Genomic DNA, 17,690 nt, shown 5'->3' with positions numbered 1-17,690 from the left:
ATTACCTTATCTCTTCTCACAATGAATGCATAACGTGATGGCCTGCTATCTCTATATGGGCAAGAGTGGTTTTCCAAGATGTCTTTTTTGCATTCAGAGTTTTTTTTTTTTTTTTTTTTGACATTATCAGGATTCAATAACAAACTCATGCTCTGACAAATTGGTTTTAAAGGGGCCAATGTCACAGTCAGAAAATAACCAACGTTAATATTTAATGCTGGAGTGTCATTTCATGTCATGAAGAGGGAAATAGCTTCTGTGGCCTCAAGTTACAATGGTTCACTGACCCTAATGGAAGTGGCAGACAGGGCAATAAAACAAAGAATTTCAAAATGAATAGTCAAGATCACGTCCTGGTGAAGCATACAATCTCAAATGAATAAATAAATACATGCGTACTGTACATACGTTCTCCTTTTTCACTGACAATCCGCTGTGCTGGATCCTCTAGCATTTTAAAACATACAATAGCATGTCCTCAATATGCAAATGAGTTTCTCATAATCACCTTGTTTTTGTCTCTCTCTCAATCACTGCTATTCTGCGTTCCTGTTTCTATTTAATTAACATTCGCGGGTGCAGTTATATGGCATTTAATTGCTTAAGACCAGACAGAAAGACAATGCACGGACAAAAGTATGTACTTGTTAGACATTTAATTTCAAAACCATTGGCATCAATCTATCCCTTTGTTGCCGGAACAACTAACACTCTTCTGGAAAAAACAAAACAAAAAAACATTCCACTTGATGTTGGAACATGGATGCAGGGATTTGCTCCCATTCATACATAAGAGTGACAGTGAGGCACTGATGCTGGGCGATGGGGCAGGTCAATGTTCCAGTTCCCAAAGGTGTTCAGTCGGGTCTCTATCTGTATTTCTGTCTATATAAAGTACCTATATCTATATCGATTTTAACCATTTATTTTAATATGTTATAATAATTTGGATGGATGGATGGATGATTTCTGGTATAAGTCTCAATGAGATGTGTTCAACTACACTGTAAAAAAAAAATCATGATTTGTTATCACAACTTTTTTTCTATTGTCAAGTCAACTTAGATATTTAATGTGGTTCAGATAACATATTTTGAAATTCTGTTGATTAAACCAATCTCCTATGTATTAACTCAAAATAATTGTTATTTCAATGAACTCAAAATTCTAAGTCAACCAGGTAACTTACATTTTTTAAGTTAAACCAACATTATTCTGTTGATTAAACCAATCTCCTATGTATTAACTCAAAATAATTGTTATTTCAATGAACTCAAAATTCTAAGTCAACCAGGTAACTTACATTTTTTAAGTTAAACCAACATTTTTCTTTTACAGTGTATATTGCACACTAAAGAATTGAGAGAGAGAGAGAGAGAGAGAGAGAGAGAGAGAGAGAGAGAGAGAGAGAGAGAGAGAGAGAGAGAGAGAGAGAGAGAGAGAGAGAGAGAGAGAGAGAGAGAGAGAGAGAGAGAGAGAGAGAGAGAGAGAGAGAGAGAGAGAGAGAGAGAGAGAGAGAGAGAGAGAGAGAGAGAGAGAGAGAGAGAGAGAGAGAGAGAATCACAGCTCTCCTCTGAGGTTTCAAATGCACTCAGAGTGAGTTGTGTGCATATGGTCAGAAGGTGCTTACTGGGTGATAATTCAATTCTAGTGATGTATTTTTCATTGCTGTTGGGAACTTGTGGGGTCCGTACTTAGATTACGCTTGAGACCACATATACTAGAGCACAACAAGACATTCAAATTAGTCTTCTTGTCACAAGCAGAGCCTAAGCAAAACTCTGCAAATGTCACAGTTTGAAGTTCTAGGACTTTGGATTGGATGGTACATTTCACCTCTGGATGCAATTTATGGTATACTTTTACAATATATATATTTCTGTCATTGAATATAGTTTTGGGTAACCATTTCTAAAAACAACAACTCTTAAAATCATGATGGCTAAAGAACCACAATAACCGAGCACATTCTCAGTTTACATAAACAGTGTGGTTTGAGGTTTGCTAAAACCATCTCAATGTTTGGCTATTTCCAGGTCTGTACCTAATTATCATGGCAAACCAGAATTACCCTCAATGCATTAAGTGCTCCTCAGAGATGATGGTCATGGTTAGATGTGGTTGGATACAGTGGTACAGTTTAATTTCAGCAAGAGATGAATGACAGCTAAAACCAACCTCAGCAAGTTTACACCCACCCACCCCCAATAACACGCTCACATGTGGAGACTGTGAGATGGTTGTTTTAAATGTAACACATACTTTCCAACTCTCCATTCAACATTTCACTTCAAAATCTTAATATGTGATAATCATTTATATTACTATATTCTGCAATCAAAACAGTATGCTAACCGATTTTAAAACCGCTTTCCTTGAGGGCATAGTAGAGGCTTTCTCACACACTGCTGACATTTCCTTTGACCTCTCAGAGCAAAGCCACGTGGGTATACAGCGGATGAACCGGGGACAAATAATGGAAGCCACACACTAAATAACAGCACAATACCTCGGCAAAAGTATATCAATTATAAGTCAAACGGAGAAGCTTTTGTTAACATTCATGCAGCTGCTTAACTAGATCACAAGAGTAAAATGTCTTTTTCAGGCTTAAAGAAATGTAATCAACAACTAATGAATCACTTCAGTTATAAATCTGAAGGAGATAAGAGGAGGGGGCAGTATTTTAAGTGAAGTACTTTGTATAACACCAATAAAAAAAAACACAGGAAATAATAGGCACTATAGAGCCAACTGTGTAACTATAACAAACACACATAAACAAACACAAATACCCCATTCACAACCATTTAAAATTAGTCTAATTACCAATAAAATTCTTGCTTTCATTATGACTAACAGTATGGTTGGTTGCACTATTTATTGACACCATATTGGTTTAATTTCTTAAAAAAAAAAAAAAAAAAAAAAAAGGTACAAGAAGCTTTGTTGATGTCACTTTCAAAAAAATTCATCTGTATTGAATTGAAATGCCACAATTCCAATATCAGTGCATTCCTAAGACAATAAATGCGGCTTAGAATATAAAGACAATCAATAGTACATAAATTAAATGTGGTTCAACACTCAAAAAAAACTAAAAGAGAAGAAGAAGAAAAAAACTTATTGCTGGGGAAGGAAAGGGCTTGGTTTTAACAGGAAACCCTGAGAATAACCTTTATATCTGGTTAGAGTTGCACAGAATGGACTGTGCCATTCATCAAAAGAAAGACCTAAAGAGCCAGTGATCCTTGTTACACAGATCATTCCAACACAGCAACCAGAGGCTTTCACCTACACACACATTAAAGGTAGGGTAGGCAATTTCGGAGAGGCTAGCAATAGCAAGCTAGCTTTGAAAGCATTAGATCCCATCCTCCCTTCAGAGTGTCTTCAAAGCCACGCCTCCTCCAAAACACATGAACGCACACAGCCAGAGCAGAGTCTGCAAAGCGTTACGAGAGACAACGTTAAATTACCTCCTGTCTCAAAGCACATAACATTACAATAATAATGACCGTCAACAACTTACAGAGCTCTTACTTGTACCACCGGACAGATTCATTTCGGCTCTATATTGTTGACATAGAAATGATAGTGTTGACATGGAAATGAATAAATCTGAGTCTGAGGACTAAAAAAAGCTCCAGGTAGAATGTCACGGGTTGCCATCTCATAATTATGGTTACGACATGGCGTGAACGCAGCATAAGCTTGTTGTTTTGGTTCAGGAGGAACTGTAAAAGGGCGGCTGCTGTTTGTTTGGGGCGCTCAGTGACTGTCTGTCTTCAACTCTCCATAGCCTCATGAAACGTGCTAATGATGTGTGATGTTTCCACGAACAGGGTGCGCGGGGGTATGCAAATGCATATGTTGACAGCAGGTAGGACAGCATATCATTGCAATTTTATCGAATGCAATGATTGGACAATTTTTTTTGGTCCTGAGACTTCCACAGAAGATATATGTATTTTTTTTTTTATATTTAGACCACTTCTTTTATTGATTGCTATCAGGATGTGAAGAGAGTTTCAACCAGTATAACAAAAAGTGTTTATAAAACAAATTGCCTACCCTACATTTAAATGAAAACTCCAAACTGAATCTGGTCCAGTCAGACCATGAGTTCTGCTGATGCTGCACAGTTTTTTGTTCCCCTGGCTCATTTTGTTTATTTCCCTTTTTAATGGGGCTGAACTTCAAAAGGAAAGAAATGGATGGCTGATTGAGCTAAGGTTGTCTACTTGTTTGTTTCAAGCTTGTTTGATTTTTTCTTTAGATTCTGCATGGGCTGCTTTCACAATGAGAAATCTGATCAAGTATGTAGACATGCAGATTTCATTTTTCTTGGGCTGTCCGTGCCATTCCATTAAAATGAAGGACAGCTGGAATTGCAGTCGGTGACAAGGAGAGAACCGAAGGCAAAAAGAAAGGCTGTGTTATTCTGTACCACTGTAATGAGAGTGACGAACACTTCATCACTCACGCACAAACTCTCCCGCCGCACTGGATGATGGGTGTTAAGTGAGCACGCTCCACTTCTCTCTACTGATTGCTCGCTCTATGTACAAAACATATATAACAAGCATTTTTATTATTTTGTCCATGTTCTGTCATGAAGTGGTCTGACTAAAATAGCGTTACAATCCACATAACTGCTAATCTGTATTATGCGATGTTCTTTTCCAACAAGCGTGTCTATAACTTGTTTCGAAGTGCTTCGGTTTTTTTCAATAATTTGTTTTGCAAAATTATGAGCAAAAAACACACACACACAAAAAAAAACACACAAAGAGCTAGTGTTGTAGTCAAGACCACCTAAGCCGAGACTAAGTCGAGACCAAGACCAGAGTGTGTTGAGACCAAGACAAGACCAAGACTTTGTGGGGTTGGGACCAAGACAAGGCCAAGTCACGGTGAGACCGAATCAAGACCAAGACCAAGACCAGACCAGCACTCCTCAAAATCATCTAAAATATCCTTGTCTACTGTCTGAGAAATGTCTTATATTTAAACAATAAATACATTTTGAATAATAAGACACTATATAGAGCTGTTACCAATCAAATCACGAACAATACAATTCATCTTTGTGTTGCAAAAACTTGTCTAAAATATCTTGTTTATTGAACGTTTATATAAAATCAATATCACGTTTGCAATCATGTTCATATTCGTGAAAACAGCTCTCTTGCTCTTGTGATATTGCTTAATTATATCCTATGTTATATAAAAAACAAGATCTCATTCAAGTACTTTTTAGCAATCATATCTTGAATTTGTTGGCATTTGTATGTTTCTTTGTTCATTTTACTTTTTTGAGACAATCCTGCGTTGATTTTGAACCAGGGGGGGTTGGGGGTCTTGTGAGTGTCTCAGTCTTTTGAACTACAAACTACAACTACAACTACAACTACAAATCCACAAAACCGCAACTCCACCTCAGGTATGCAAATCTGGGACAAGAACCTAGAGAATAAAAAAAAATAAGTCATAAAAACGACGACAACGACAACAACAAATGCTGTCAGACAAATAACTGTTGTCTTTTCCAGATAGAATAGAAGGTGTAATGTCCACATAAAAAGTTTGCCCGCTAACAAATGTGTTATTGTGTAATAATATACAGTATAATGTTACATTGATATGTTAAACTCATATCAGTCATATATCAGTCATACCAAAGACCTGTTTTCTTTATCATAAGGTTGCCCCATTTGGGGCTGAAAATCCCTACTCACAAACTCGTAACCCCTTTTACTATTAGACCCTTTAACTCACAGAATAAATCAATCATAGCTCACAGAAAATGGCACTTGGGATAGGCATCCAAAAAATATTATCAAAAACTATAGCCAAAGCCAAGAGGACTGCCATGTCGACCAGCACAGCATTCATACGTTCACACTTCTCTTTTTGAGAGATTGTGTGACTCTTCAAAACTGTCACTGCGTAATGTGGATTAAATCTAATCGTACAGAAACACTTCTTGAATGCTGATGATCAGATCTGGAGAGGCTCATCCGGTGGAAGTGTGGAGGGAGTAGAACACACAGTTGAGCAATCAAGCTCTTGAATAGAGTGAAGACAACTCGCTTGCATGCATGACTGATTTTACTCTCGGGAAAAAGAGCTTAATAACAAATTTCATTCAACAAATGTAATTCAGTTATAAAAATCCCTGACATTTCAGTGTGTACAGTGATGCATCTCACTGACTGATCTGCTAAAGAACACAAACCCCAAATGACATCTGATCGCTCTTTTGTTCAAAGAGCATGAGAGAAAATAATGCGAAACGATTACCTTTGTCATGTTTGCCTACTATAGGACATTCAATAGATAACAAACCACAGCACTTTGAAGACTGTATAGCCCATGGTGACTTTCCATTTCCCAGTCCTGACCGTAAAACAATCAACTGGGCAGTAAAACTGTACAACTAGAATGAATCACCTTGGCAGAGGGGCGTCAACCTCCATTGGTAAACCACACGTAGACTATACCCTGCATTTCTATATTAAGAACAGTGGAGTCAGAAGAACATCAGTTTTCATTAAACCCGTTCCATCACCTCGTTGACAACTGACAGAAACATGTCTCAGATCAGTAGTTTCTTGGAAACTTCTCCAGACAACATCTGCAGGAAAACAACATCCAATATGGAATAGGGGGTGATTGCAGAAGGACGGGTGGGGAAATGGAGTCGAAAGGCAGATGTCTGCAGAGGACAGCAAAAAAGAAGGGGATGAATGAAACAGATGGAGAAGGTGCATGGCGCTGCCCTACGACGACAGTAGCTACACATTTGAATGAGTTATTAGTAAAATTGTGTCACTTAGACTAATAATACAGTCCTGTACGAAACTGTTTCCGCTCTATTTTACTCTGATTCAAAGAAAATGTGTATACAAAATAAAATGAAATTCAATAAGTCACTACTAAAGGTTGTGCTCACACTTGGCATGTTTGGTTCGATTGAAACAAACTCTGGTGCTATTGCTGTTAGTGCAGTCCACCTTTTCAGGGGTCTCAGTCTGCTTTCAAACAAACACTGGAGCTGTTCTCAACACAGACCAAAGACATCTAAACAAACTAAAAACAGGACGCAATGTCAAAAGATGCCACCCTAAAATGGACAGCATGCTCAAGCATGCCCCTTACAGGTTGGTACAGGTGTCGGAAATGACGTCTCCTTGCAGCAGACCTTCATTTGTGTTTGCATCTGTTTTGACTTCTTTACACATTTTATAAACTCTTCATAAACTGGTCTCACCAGCTGGTAAAAATACCATCATATATACGCACATGTGTTTGGTCATTGGCAGTGCGGTTTTATATGGAAAATTTCACCATCAAAACATTGTTGTGTAGAAATTTCAGCAACCCTCTGAAATCTTTAGATATCACATTTGGAACAATACAGTGAATATAATCTAATTTGAATGATATAAAACCGCAATATGCAGAGATATGTTGTTCATTGGAGAAAGATGCTGACTAGCCTGTTAGCAATGTAGAAGGGCACCTTTCTCCAGCGTGCTAGCTTTCAAACCTCATTCAAGCTTGCGTTTGATGTCGATGCCACAAATAAAATTTAAAAACTGGCACACTAGAGAAATGTGCCCTGCTATGTGCTTGACAAAGTGGATTGTGTGATTAGTTAACAGTAGAAACAAAAACAAAAATATATTTTTGAATAAAACACTTGTTTTTTGCTGGTCGATTTTTAGAGGAACTATAAAATGGTATGTAAACACTCCAGTTAAGCATATTTAACAGGAAAATTATGATTATGAATCATCAATGGGCTGGTCTGTTTGCTGCCACAGCTGTGGATGAGGCATTGGACATTGTAAACAATCCCAAATAGCATCATACACAATGCTCTATAACTAGATTATGAGAATATTATGGAAAAATCCATGCACGCCTTATGGGAAAATGCTAAATTACTCACTGACTCCTCGTATAGACATGACCGTTTTCAGTAATATTAAATGCATAGTGATATGCAATGCAAACGGAGTATACATTAAGGGCGTGGTTCAATAGGCTATAATTTACAAATCTTCTTAGGATGCACTAAATAAGTTTTTTTTTTTTATCTATAAGTCTAATCTATAATCCATCAAGCATCCACATACAGTATGAGTAATGCTGGACTTAGTCTAAGCCTTGCCATTTAGATTACTGTAAACAGTCTCTTTTTCTCTGTCACATTTCCTTCATCTCCCGCACTTTAAATATGAAATATTTTTAATTCTTTAGAGATTTAAAATTATATTTATTATCCAATTTAAACATTTTATCCACACAAAAGCAGTGTGTGTGTGTGTGTGCGTGCGTGCGTGCGTGCGTGCGTGCGTGCATGCGTGCGTGCGTGCGTGCGTGCATGCGTGTGTGTGTGTGTATGTGTGTGTGTGTAAGCATTGGCAGGACATGCATAAAGAACAGGAGTTGGTGGATTACTGTGAAATCTCAATAAATGAATCATTTCGAAACAATAACAGACATTTTTAGCCAATTTTCCAGCAAATTTACTTGTCAAGACTCATACACATACACATACTGACTGCATTACATGGAGAAGCTTGCATAGTCAATCTGACTGAAGCGATATTATTCTCAGTGAAGTATTCTGAACACTTGAAATTCCAGTCTCAAGATCCTCAAGTTGTACTCAAGTATCTTGTTTGAAGCTGACAGCCTCACACAATCATAACACTGGTCTCATGAATCATTTTACATAATTTCACATTAGAGAGATTCACTTTCAGGACACTTTCAACCACTGAATACAAAACAAGCAATGAAGCAAACGAGGTACAGGCACTGTGTAATGGTGCATTGTGGGAAAATGGAAGTCGGGGGGCAGTTCCATCAGGGAGTATGGCTGAGCGCTCGGCGTAACTATGATGAATTGAGGGTCCCTGGTAACTCACTTACAGTAAGCCCTGCAGACCTGGCCATGAAAAATGACATGGATAAAATGTTCTCTCCCTTTTCGCCAATGTTTGTCTTCTCTCTTTCATTTCCCAGAAATGATCTATTTTAAGATCCCAACAGAAGAGCAAACAGACAAATCTCCACTGGATTATTAAGACATCACTACTAAAAAAGAAAGTAGATTTCACAATATTCAGACGGAGTATTTCAACTACAGAATTGAATTAGGAGACATTCATTGACCAGCCCTTAACTACCAAATGTGAGTATAAAGGATTCCAGCATGTAATTCACTCTAATATAATATAATATATATATATATTTTTTTTACCCAAATTACAGCTGAATGCCAATGGATGTGCATTATGAATAAGGATACCTTTGTTTACATTTTGTTTTGTGATGGCTGTGGAAGAAAAATAGAGTGAACTGGGTATGTGTTTGTACGTGAAAACACTGCAACTTTCTACCACTGATAAAAAAATAAATTTAAAAAAGTGCACAAATTACTGGAAACTCAACAAATGAAAATGCTTCTTTTGTGTCAGATAAATCACTGTTGCAAGCAATTTCATAAAATATTGGGGACAAAATCGGCCTTGATAAAAAGTGATGGCATAGGGGACATGTCCCACCTACCCCCACTATAAACGACAGCTGTGCATGTTTTAGCAAAGGAGGTGAAAATAAGAATGGAAGTGTGTGGATGTGAAAATAAGTGTTGAGTGGGCGGCAGAATAAACGGATATTTGACAAGTTGCCATTTGAGAGATGCTAACCTTTTCACATCAACATACAGCTACTTCTGCCAATGTGTCTTCTTGCATTTGATTTTTTCATTCTTCTTTTATAAATTCTGAAGACTTGATTGCAGTTGAAAAATAAAGAGTTGTAATAATGCGAGCCTTCACAAATGTCCCACAATTCTAGAATGATCAGTCAGTTTAGGTAGAGTTTGGTTCATTTTACATTCAAGGGATGCTGAGGCTCACATTATTCATATAGACTCACAATTTACATATAGATACTGTAGCTAGCTATACACTTCTCCTGAACATCCTTCAACTTGGCATTTGATCTCAATGCTTCTTGGGTTCAAAAAGGTCAAGTCAGATTACGGCTAGCTGATTAGAGAGAGGAAATCCCCACATTTATGCCCTAACCAACTTATTACATTCAGCTTTCACATCAGACTCCCAACGTCGAACCAGGCAGAATTATACTTCTGCTAATTACAAACATGGATGCAAAATTTCTATAATGCAGGTGAGATCATGTTTATATATATATGGATTATATTGTGGATGTGTTGATTCATCGTAAATGGGTGTGTAAGTATTGTTAATGAAGAAATTCTCATTCATCCATATGAATTTTTTTTTTTGCTACTATAATCAGACTAAACCTATCAGAGAGGCATCATTTAGCTTATGCTACAGTGCCAAATTGTGCCAGCCATGCCAAAATCTGCAGGTGTTTCATTGTGTGCGAGACAGCAATCATCTGCGCAAACGCGTTTACCCAAGCACTGTGAAAATTTAGAGAACCACTAAAGAATCAACTAAGATGACAAATAGTCTGTTGTTCTTGTTTATTCTCCATTTTTCACTCCCACCTCCTCCAGGTTCTCTCCCATTAGTGTCTGTAGCATGGATCTAGAGCTGGAGCTCAGCTGCTGCCTGGCTCAACCTGTCTGCTATTTATATCTCCATCACAATAGTCGCTACGCAATAAAGTATGGCACTGCTAGGCTCAGCTCCTCACAGACAAGCTTGGCACTCAAGTGTGTGTCTACGACATAACAGAAAAGACAAAGAGAAAAAAGTAAGGGATGCAAGTGGCATTCACACTGTAAACAACCTCACACTCTCAAACTTTTCTCAATAGGAAATATTTTCATAGTGCAAATGTGTATTTGACATCATGGGTGGGAGAATAAAGACACAAATTGGCTCTTTTTGTAAAATTACTCGTAGAAAAGCCTTCTAGGAGGCATTGGATAGGAAGTGTATGACTCAGGTGTTGGTATAAAGCGGTTTAGCATAATGAGTGCAATCCCTTTGCACGTTTGCACGTTTCAGGAAAGCTAAGCAGCCTTCTAGCCGGAACGTGAGCTGTAGTGATTGAGAGAGAGGGGAAAAGCTTCAGGAACACATTGTGATGTTCCGTTAATGTATTTAGTACTGTCATCAGTTACAAGCTTATCTGACTGTAGTCTAAAATCAAAGGGCAGTAATAAGCTAATTTTTGAAATCATCACTTTCTTTGGTGTTACAGACTATCTAAATAAATGCAATGTCTGAGGAACAGAAATTTGTCAGTGAAAAAAAAAAGCAGAAGCTGCCTTCTCAGCATCTTCTGTCTTTAGATGTGAAAAAAAGGGTTTGCGCCACACACCCAGGTAATTACAACCGTTCCCCCACTCACAGGCAGGCGGCAATCCATTCTTAGCAAACTAATGAGGTGCGCGAGTGCATGCGTGCATGTGTGAGCAAAAGAAAAGGAAAAGAGAGAAGGGGGCAAGTGGAACAAATCATGCTGTCAGTCTGTCTTTTGTCATCTTTTGGCAAGCATTCATCAAGATTCTCCCCTTGTTTTTCAGGACGAAAGAAAAAGAAAGGAGCGAGGGAGCACACAGATGCTAACCTAAGAGCAACAAACGGCAGAGGGAGGAGGTGACCTAGCACAAACCGGTAAGGCTGAGAACTTTGACAAACAATTAAAGAAGAGAAGCGTTGAAAATGATGCCACAAAAAACTAAAAGACAGCTAAAACGGCTGTGACGAGTCTCTTGTGTGAGACTATTCCATGTGGGCGGCACTTGTCAGGCAGGTTGTTGTGAGCAGCTGGACCATACTCAAGTAAAGTACCCAGACAAGCAGCAGCAATTTGGCACTTGATGAATCCGAAAGAAAAATCCAATTCATGCCTTCTCATAATGGTTGCGTCTAACTCTGGCTCCACAGCAAAATTCAGGCTGATGGATGGGCATAATTACAGCTTGATCACCTAGGGAATGTTTGCACACTTCCATATGTTTTTCCTGCTCTATTTTTCTCCATGATTAGCCATTTTGGAGCACACTGAGGAAGCACATGGATGCGTTTTCCCTGGGATCCAGAATCTAAAGAGAGTCTTGTTGTGCAGTCCTCAGGTGGTGTCTTTGGAATTGAAGTCTGGCTGAGTGAAAATGTTTGAATTAACCGCTTGACACTTGGCCCTTAGCCACCAATAGATCCCCTATGTTCTCCCGCACTGACATGCCCCCGTAAGACCCTTTTAACCACAGGGTCAAAGGCCAACCTAAAGAAAAGGATGCTGAAGGGAAAGGTGAAAGGTGCTGAAAGATGGAAACAGAAGGGTGGACATTAGTGAATGGGGCCGTAAAGGCATATTCACACATTGAGATGGAATAAAAGGCATCTCATCCGCTGGACTGGGAGGGTGGGGTAAAAGGGGGAAGGGTCCTGCCAGACTCAATAGCTTCCTCCCACATGTACACCACCACCAAGCACAATGCTGACCAGGGAGAGAGTTCAGCCCTGTCGATTAAGATCAGTGTGTATGGGTTATCTCAGGCAGCTGTAGGGCAGGGAATGGCCCACATAGAGGCCCTGGAGAGTGACGGTCATACAGAGGTAAACCTCTGGAAGTGAAAGCAATATAGTTAAATGAAACATTGTACAGAGCAGCACAGACACTCGAGACTGTTTGCAATAAACTCTGCAGAATAAAGTCAAGATCCCAAAATGCCCCTCAAAAATGCAATGGTGTTAAAAAGGGGTACTGTTTACAGTGTAATATTGGAAGATACACAGCAATAAACTGGGCTAGACGATTCCCTGGAGCCTTCAAATACAGCCTCACAGCCCTGAAAACAGGGACATGTAAAAACAAACTGCACTGTCAAATCTTTCAGGACTGAAATAAATTATAGCTTATTGACAGCCTGCAGGTTTTATTCAAATCTAGTAGTCTAAAATGAGAGTATCTTGCTGTTGTGCCTTTTACAAATGCCCCATTACATGTGAAATGAGTAGCCCTGCTGGCCAACCATTAGGTTATTGATGTTTAAACATAGATGGCCATGATTAGTGTTTATGTATTAATTTACATGAAAAAAAAAAACTTGGTAAAAAAAAAGCACAAGTCACTTTTGTCGGGAGGACGTTTTGAGAACTGAACGTTACAGTGATTTGTCATGACACTTTATGTATCAAGGTGTTTATCTCAAATTAGGAAAACATTATTGAATCTAATTAAATAAGAAATGTTGTTCAGCATAATGATAAAGGTGTTAAAAGTGCTGTCAGAGAACAAATTCAGTCTTCTCCTACCCTTCTCCATCCAGATACATTCAAGGGGAACTATGGGAAATGTTCTACAATAAACTATCTTCGGACTGGTGAGCATCAGCCTCTGTACTGATGCATACTGCCAGGGCTCTATCAAAAAAATAATTTGTTCCCATATCAGCCGTGCAGATTGGCTAACACTGTTGCACTAGTCTCTTGCTTTGGCCTCATGTCCCCACAGATAAAAACACTAAAATACTGAATAAATCACAGGAAACCAATCACAAATGGAAGAGATGAATTTGCCTGTTTCCACGAAAGCTTGAGGTTTGCTTAACTGGCATTGCTTGAGGTTCTGAGGTTAAGTGCTTACAAAACACTTGGGTTTACTTCTAGAAATTACCATGTGTGTATTTATGGGAAATCCAAAAGCGAGGCTCTGCTGTATGTAGGTTAACTTGCTTCAGCCAATCTGCTTGTCCTCCCTCACCCCATGTTTAATCTCCTGCACTCAGTGACAGTAGTGGGGGCAGGATATTGCACCACACTACCACAATATTCCCGGCACCTCTACAACCATTATACACTAACAGAAGTCAAGCAAAGTAAAAATGCAGTATAAGAAAAGAAACAGTCACCATGCCAGACAGAACAACATTAAAATGTACCAACTCTCCTTGAACCCTCACATCATTTGAGTTGTCAAATAAACAGTAGATGTTTTATAGTCTTGCTCATAAAATAACCTACACCCATTTCTTGAAACCACTGATCCATTGACCACCTAATTCGAAGGATTTGCACCACACATATTAAGCAGGCTCCTTCTGAGTTAGACCAGATAGTTCAGAATTCACCATTGATCCTGCATGATTCCGAACCTGTCCAGCCATGAAGCTGGGCATTGATCAACTCCAGCAGGACACCAGCATTGCACCCTCTTCATTGATCCAGAGCATCCATCCTTGCCTGAGACTCTGGCCAAATGACCCATTGATCTGTGGCCAGTCCAGAGGAACCATTTCAGCCTCCCAGTAAGCCCTTCCCCTCCCCATCCAAACATGCACCCGAAACAGACTCACCCCCTTCAGCTTATTCCATCCCCCCACTTCCACTGCCGGTGATGTCCCATACATGGCAAATTAGCACCCCTAATAGGTGTAGAGACACCACCCCAAAACCAGACAACACGCACATTACCTACTAGACAACTGCTTTACGTTCCACCAAACACATATCTAAACCAAAGCATGACACTACAAGTACTTATACAGGTACTTATAATATCTCCAATATTCACCTACTAAGTACTGTTCTTGGGGCATCACAGTCATTTCACACATTTTTGACCATGCTGCTTTTGGAAAGCATGTGCTTAATTATTGCACAATCATACTAATCAAGTACAAGTTTTCTTTAAAGAATCAACCATGCCTCTTAAATTTCAGGATGTACCATGGGGGCTACACATCTCGTAAAAGTGTGTTGGAGGGTTACTAGTGAATTGAAGACCATCCCACACATTCTGAAAATATCAAGCACTCTTCAGCAACAGTACGGACTTAAATATTCTCACAGCTCTTACAAGAACCAGGCGGCAGGACTTACAGATAAAATGTCTTTAAACTAAATGCACACTGAAATATACTGTCGCCTAATATAAGTAACCTCCAATTAATGTACGTTCACTGGGACATCTAATTCCGACTCTGGCATGAAGTCAGCATCTATTTCTCATCACAAACCTGTCTCTGAAGAACAAAACAAAACACACAAACCAATGTTAAACATTTTAAGCATAGACTTGTGCTTAGATAAAACAGCCATACCTGTTTGCCAGATGTAAGTGGGTTTTGTGTTGACTGTTTGCATCTGGACATCCCAAATTCCAAAAAAGAGCAGAGCTACTCTGAAGAGGGAAGCAAGAGCCCCTGCTGAAGTGACCCCTCTCCCTGTCGCCCTGCTGGCCAGCCCCATGGCTTCAGCCCGGCCAGATAGATCCACACGGCTCAAGTCTGTCCAAACAGACCTGCACGATACACACACACTCAGCAGGAGATGTAAGCACAAGAAGATGCGGCACAGGGGAAAGTGTGCCTGCTATTGTCCCTCTCACTCTTCTGCACGCGGTTCCTCCAGGAAAGGGTAATCCACTTGTCTCTCTCTTTCTCTTCTAACTCCTCTATTTTCCCTCCTTTTCTTTCTTCTTCACTGTGTTCTCTGGGTCAGTGGAGAAGAATGAGGACTGAGTGAAGGAGAAAAAATAAAAAAGCCAGAGGACAATAGACCCCTCAGCTCAGCGCGCTGCTTGTGCGGCAACTGCGTCCTGGCTCAGCCTGGCTGATACAGCACCTCCCATTCCCCCCTCCTCTCTCTTTTTCTCCCTTGCTCGCACTCACTCATACAGTCTCGCTCTCCTTTACTAATCCAGAATCCACCTGCAATCACTCTCTCTTATCACATTGCCCCACTATCAAGGGTTGCACTATTCTTCACACAAAAGGTGCAGGGGGTTGAGGTAAGAAGCACATGCATTATTTTGGTGTGTGTTGATTTAGGATTGATTGCTAGAAGCAGATATACCAGTCACTTGCACCAGCTGGGACCAAAAGCTATAAAGAGATGCAAAGGAAAGATATCGCTGTGAGTGTGAAAGTGAAGTGAGAAAAAGGGAAAAGGTGAAGGGAGGGGGTCTGAATCTGATGGGAGGGATAGTGAGAGTGAGAGTGAGAGAGAAAGAGAGCGAATGGCAAAAAAAAAAAACAACCGAATGAGTAGTAAAACCCCTCATGAATGATTAATGTGAGCTCACTCTGACCTTGATGATATTCAAACCATAGAAGGGGTGCTGTGTTATGAGTGTTATGAGATACTGTCTCCACAGTCATTACAAAAACAGACTAGGGAATCACACCTTTCCATAAATGTTAGGAGTCTAGGTCGTCAATCTAAGCTGACCAAATTCAGGGAACAGTTAAACAGCGAAAAAGACAATGGTAAGCTTTCCATAACTTAATTATCCCACACAAATGTGCACTTACACATCATACTTTATAAAAAGGTCAGGAAGTGCAATAACTGGAGGTGAAGCAAATGAATGCACATACATGAGAAACAAAATGCAACAAAATTGTGTTGGCACACATGCTATTTTGAAATAATTCGATTTTTCTCAGTTTTGACATTGAAACATAAACCAACATGAATTGCACCACACTGAATACGCTGCCAGTCAAGTGTGAATGACAGTTAAATGTGTTTACAATGCTAATGAGCAAAAATACAGTATGAATAGGCCAGTTGGTTTACAATGTTTACATGAGGATACATTTTTTAGCCAAGTAAACATTAGTGTTAAATTGCGTAAATATATAAGGCTAGATATTATCTTATTTAAGCTTATTATAATTTTCTACAATGCAAGCAAAGATAAATGATTTAGCTAGACCTCTCTTTCTTTCTCAACACAGCAGTTCCTAATGTGTGATATGCACTCCCCCTTATATTCAGGTCTGGATAATGTCCGTTGGAGTTATTTCACAGTGATTAGGGTAATGAAGGACAATGCTCACCCCCTGCTAACCAACACAGAGAGCAAACCATGGAACAAATTAGCCAAGCTGTAGCATTAACAGACAGCAAGCACTCTGACCGGCTCCTGCCCAATACCCCACCCCACACACACACACACACACACACACACACACACACACTCATTCAATAATCTGGCATGGGGCCAAAATGAAAGCCTATCATGTCAACTTCATATACAATCACAATGCATCAAAAAATATGTGAGGGAATGACTGCGCAGAATACCTGGCCATTAAAATAAGGAATGTGCACTAGGCGTATCTGAAATCAAGTATAATGTGTGTTTGTTTGGTAATAAGACAATTATTAAAACTGTTTCTTCATTTATATGTGAATTCTATAATTTATATTTTAATTTACAATGGGGTCCAAAATCTCAGATCACATTGAAAATCTGGAATTCTTCATTTAACAATAAATAAATAAATAAATAAATAATGAATTAATTCTAAATATAATTTTATTTTAATTTTTTCTCTATAGGTCTCAATCTTTTTGTGCAATATATGCATTGATTTGTTTTAAAGTTCTACATTAATTTACAACCTTTAAAAAAAAAAAAAAAAAACTCAAGGTATATAAGAGTTCTGAAATATGAAAGTGCAGCCTATAATAATGTAAAGTTTGTAAAATAGGTGGTGTCTCAAAACCCTATTTATCAACATATAAATCATATGACAAAGCTTAGTTCTGAAGGTCAGGTGGGCTGCAGGGGTTAGTTGCTAAGCTTAAGGTGGCCAGAAGCCAGAGCTGATGTACCTGGACCAGATCCAGATACTGTAAATACTCAGTTAATTTGTAGGGACAACATGACACCACTGTGGGTGGATTTGTCATTTAGCAGGCCCGTCT

At 39.1% G+C, this 17,690-nt stretch overlaps 1 protein-coding gene across 1 annotated transcript in view; it reads right to left on the bottom strand.

The window, feature by feature from the left end:
* Positions 1-15,577, bottom strand: part of thsd7aa (thrombospondin, type I, domain containing 7Aa) — a 133,639-nt gene extending 118,062 nt beyond the window's left edge. The window contains exon 1 of the mRNA XM_081376742.1: positions 15,074-15,577. Coding sequence (XP_081232868.1) covers positions 15,074-15,221 — 148 coding nt within the window. The 5' untranslated portion in view covers positions 15,222-15,577. The remainder of the gene's footprint in view (positions 1-15,073) is intronic.
* Positions 15,578-17,690: the final 2,113 nt, after the last annotated feature.

The sequence above is a fragment of the Scardinius erythrophthalmus genome (genome assembly GCF_964197995.2).
Source record: "Scardinius erythrophthalmus genome assembly, chromosome: 10".
Lineage (NCBI taxonomy): Eukaryota > Metazoa > Chordata > Actinopteri > Cypriniformes > Leuciscidae > Scardinius > Scardinius erythrophthalmus.
Note: the sequence above shows the minus strand (reverse complement) of the source record. Positions and strands in the feature narration are given on the sequence as shown.